At 45.8% G+C, this 5,000-nt stretch overlaps 1 protein-coding gene across 1 annotated transcript in view; it reads right to left on the bottom strand.

Annotated features, from left to right (window-relative positions):
* LOC112236998 (calmodulin-regulated spectrin-associated protein 3) overlaps nt 1–1,954 on the bottom strand; it is a 28,315-nt gene extending 26,361 nt beyond the window's left edge. The window contains exon 1 of the mRNA XM_042318873.1: nt 1,819–1,954. Coding sequence (XP_042174807.1) covers nt 1,819–1,929 — 111 coding nt within the window. The 5' untranslated portion in view covers nt 1,930–1,954. The remainder of the gene's footprint in view (nt 1–1,818) is intronic.
* Between the last annotated feature and the right edge of the window lie 3,046 nt (nt 1,955–5,000).

The following is a 5,000-nucleotide window of genomic DNA, read 5'->3' as shown; positions in this document are numbered from 1 at the left end:
GACATGAACACCCAGCTTCTTCACCACACCTGACAGCTAAAAAGAGAAAGGTCACTGGGTCATTTTAAAAAGCCTCCACCACAACAGGTCTTATTGATATCCAGCTGGTAGACAAGGAACTCAGCTGCTACCTTCAGTCTCCTGATGCTGACAGTGAATCCACTGGACTGGTGGAAGATCCAACCAAAAACACTTTCCCAAAGTCAGCCACCTGGCACAGCGCTACCTGTGCATTCCTGCGACCAGCTCCCCCTCAGAGGGTGTTCTTAGCACAGGTGGCAACATAGTGACCTGCCAGAGGGCAGCTGTAAAGCCAGAGACAGTAGACAGGTGGCAACATAGTGACCTGCCATAGGGCAGCTGTAAAGCCAGAGACAGTAGACAGGTGGCAACATAGTGACCTGCCATAGGGCAGCTGTAAAGCCAGAGACAGTAGACAGGTGGCAACATAGTGACCTGCCATAGGGCAGCTGTAAAGCCAGAGACCGTAGACAGGTGGCAACATAGTGACCTGCCATAGGGCAGCTGTAAAGCCAGAGACAGTAGACAGGTGGCAGAGACAGTAGACAGGTGGCAACATAGTGACCTGCCAGAGGGCAGCTGTAAAGCCAGAGACCGTAGACAGGTGGCAACACAGTGACCTGCCATAGGGCAGCTGTAAAGCCAGAGACCGTAGACACTTGCACTATTTGTTTTTTTACTTTTTATTTCTTACTCATGACTTGTAAGGGTTTACAGTTTTTAAAAAGTGGAGTTAAAATGTTACTTGTGAGTTCTACTTCTGACAATAAATAAGAAACAAAGTGTTCAGGCAGGCTTGAGTCTGAAGCAGATATGTACCTTTAAAACATGATTTGATTAATATTGGGATAACTATCGTTACTGAATGAAAAATACATATATCGTGATAATTTATTTGCCATATCGCCCAGCCCTAATGACCTGGTTGGGTTCTAGAATGACCTGGTTGTGTTCTAGAATGACCTGGTCATTTTCTGGTTGTGTTCTGGAATGACCTGGTTGTGTTCTAGAATGACCTGGTTGTGTTCTAGAATGACCTGGTCATTTTCTGGTTGTGTTCTGGAATGACCTGGTTGTGTTCTAGAATGACCTGGTTGTGTTCTAGAATGACCTGGTCATTTTCTGGTTGTGTTCTGGAATGACCTGGTTGTGTTCTAGAATGACCTGGTTGTGTTCTAGAATGACCTGGTTGTGTTCTAGAATGACCTGGTCATTTTCTGGTTGTGTTCTGGAATGACCTGGTTGTGTTCTAGAATGACCTGGTTGTGTTCTGGAATGACCTGGTTGTGTTCTGGAATGACCTGGTTGTGTTCTAGAATGACCTGGTTGTGTTCTAGAATGACCTGGTTGTGTTCTAGAATGACCTGGTAATTTTCTGGTTGTGTTCTGGAATGACCTGGTTGTGTTCTAGAATGACCTGGTTGTGTTCTAGAATGACCTGGTCATTTTCTGGTTGTGTTCTGGAATGACCTGGTTGTGTTCTAGAATGACCTGGTTGTGTTCTAGAATGACCTGGTTGTGTTCTAGAATGACCTGGTCATTTTCTGGTTGTGTTCTGGAATGACCTGGTTGTGTTCTAGAATGACCTGGTTGTGTTCTAGAATGACCTGGTCATTTTCTGGTTGTGTTCTGGAATGACCTGGTTGTGTTCTAGAATGACCTGGTTGTGTTCTAGAATGACCTGGTTGTGTTCTAGAATGACCTGGTTGTGTTCTAGAATGACCTGGTTGTGTTCTAGAATGACCTGGTTGTGTTCTAGAATGACCTGGTCGTGTTCTGGTTGTGTTCTGGTCTTACCCGGTTAACCCAGAAGAGGAGGGCATTCTCCCACGGAGCCCCGCCTCCCATTTTCTCTGCCTCTGCCGTCATCTTAACCTTGCCCACCGTCTCCATGGCAGCCAGTGACATCAGCGAGTCAATCAGGACCAGGTGGGCCCTCTGGACCAATCAGACAGAGAGAAGCAGACCATGAGCCAATCATGAGAAAGCAAAGGATCAACAATAGGAGTACTGTTAGGGTTACACACACACACACACTGTAACACACACACACACACACTGTAACACACACACACACACACACTCTAACACACACACACACACACTGTAACACACACTCACACACACACACACACACACACACACACACACACACACACACACACACACACACACACACACACACACACTGTACACACACACACAGTAACACACACACTGTAACACACACACTGTAACACACACTGTAACACACACACTGTAACACACACACACACTGTAACACACACACTGTAACACACACACAACACACACTGTAACACACACTGTAACACACACTGTAACACACACACTGTAACACACACTCACACACACACACACTGTAACACACACTGTACACACACACACTCACACACACACACACACACTCACACACTGTAACACACTGTACACACACACTGTAAACACACACTGTAACACACACACACTCTAACACACACACACACACACACTGTAACACACACTCACTGTACACACACACACACACACACACACACACACACACACACACACTGTAACACACACACTGTAACACACACTCACACACACACACACACTGTAACACACACACTGTAACACAAACTCACACACACACTGTAACACACACTGTAACACACACTGTAACACACACTGTAACACACACACACTGTAACACACACTGTAACACACACACACTGTAACACACACTGTAACACACACTGTAACACACACTGTAACACACACACACTGTAACACACACTGTAACACACACACACACACTGTAACACACACACACTGTAACACACACTGTAACACACACTGTAACACACACACACACACTGTAACACACACTGTAACACACACACACTGTAACACACACTGTAACACACACTGTAACACACACTGTAACACACACTGTACACACACTGTAACACACTGTAACACACACTGTAACACACACACTGTAACACACACACTGTAACACACACACACTGTAACACACACTGTAACACACACACACTGTAACACACACTGTCCCTGAGGCCCCTCTCTTGGTGAGGAGCCCAGTGCGGAGTTGTCCCCCTAACACACACACACTGTAACACACACTGTAACACACACACACTGTAACACACACTGTAACACACACTGTAACACACACTGTAACACACACTGTAACACACACACACTGTAACACACACTGTAACACACACACACTGTAACACACACTGTAACACACACACACTGTAACACACACTGTAACACACACTGTAACACACACACACTGTAACACACACTGTAACACACACTGTAACACACACTGTAACACACACTTGAACTGTAAGGTCTTCACACTGTAACCACACCTGGTCCCTGGGCTAACACACTCTGGTGAGGACACAGCAGTGCACACCCCTGTAACACACCTGGGTCCTACTGTAACACACACTGTGCTCCTGCTCAACACTCACAGACTGTAACACACACTCACTGAGGGGTAAACACACACTGAACTACCTGAACATTCTGTAGACACACACCTGTAACACACTGTAACACTACCTGAACACTGTAACAGGGACACTGTAACACACACTGTAACACAGTTACACACTGTAACACACACTGAACACACACACACTGTAACACACACTGTAACACACAACCTATAGAGTTAGACTGTAACACACACTGAACATTCTCACTGGAGACAGAGGACACCTGTAGAGTTAGAACTGTAAACTACCTGAACATTCTCTGGGAGACAGAGGACAACCTGAGTTAAACAGAACTACCTGAACATTCTCACAGGGAGACAGAGGACAACCTATAGAGTTAGAACTGTAAACTACCTGAACATTCTCACTGGGAGACACAGGACACTGTAACAGAACTACCTGAACATCTTGATGGGACAGTGTGGCAACCTGAGAGTTAGAACTGTGAACTGGCCTGAACATCCTGGTCCCTGGGCTCCAGGCCCCTATAGAGTTAGAACTGCAGAACTACCTGAACATTGTCTACAGGGGGCCCCTGAGAGTTAGAACTGGCTGGGAGACCCTCGTGGAGACAGGGCAACCTATAGAGTTAGAACTGTAGAACTACCTGAACATTCTCTAGTAGCTGGGAGACAGAGGGCCTATAGAGGAACTCCTGAACTACCTGAACATTCTCTACAGGGAGACAGAGGACAACCTATAGAGTTAGAACTGTAGAACCACCGGGACATTCTCTATGGTGGATGAGAGGGGTAAACAATGAGGAACTGTAGAACTACCTGAACATTCTCTACAGGGAGACAGAGGACAACCTATAGAGTTAGAACTGTAGAACTACCTGAACATTCTCTACAGGGAGACAGAGGACAACCTATAGAGTTAGAACTGTAGAACTACCTGAACATTCTCTACAGGGAGACAGAGGACAACCTATAGAGTTAGAACTGTAGAACTACCTGAACATTCTCTACAGGGAGACAGAGGACAACCTATAGAGTTAGAACTGTAGAACTACCTGAACATTCTCTACAGGGAGACAGAGGACAACCTATAGAGTTAGAACTGTAGAACTACCTGAACATTCTCTACAGGGAGACAGAGGACAACCTATAGAGTTAGAACTGTAGAACTACCTGAACATTCTCTACAGGGAGACAGAGGACAACCTATAGCGTTAGAACTGTAGAACTACCCCCCTCTATCTCACTCTCTCCCACTCTCAATCAGTTACTACAGAGAGAAAGAAAGGATGAAAGAGTGAATATACAGACTCTCTCTCCTCTCTCTGTCTCCATCTCTGTCTCCATCTCTCTCTCCTCTCTCTGTCTCCATCTCTCTCTCCTCTCTGTCTCCATCTCTCTCTCCTCTCTGTCTCCATCTCTCTCTCCTCTCTGTCTCCATATCTGTCTCCATCTCTCTCTCCACTCTCTGTCTCCATCTCTC

Source organism: Oncorhynchus tshawytscha, unplaced genomic scaffold (genome assembly GCF_018296145.1).
Source record: "Oncorhynchus tshawytscha isolate Ot180627B unplaced genomic scaffold, Otsh_v2.0 Un_contig_447_pilon_pilon, whole genome shotgun sequence".
NCBI classification, from domain to species: domain Eukaryota; kingdom Metazoa; phylum Chordata; class Actinopteri; order Salmoniformes; family Salmonidae; genus Oncorhynchus; species Oncorhynchus tshawytscha.
This window is presented reverse-complemented; position numbering and strand designations above follow the sequence as displayed.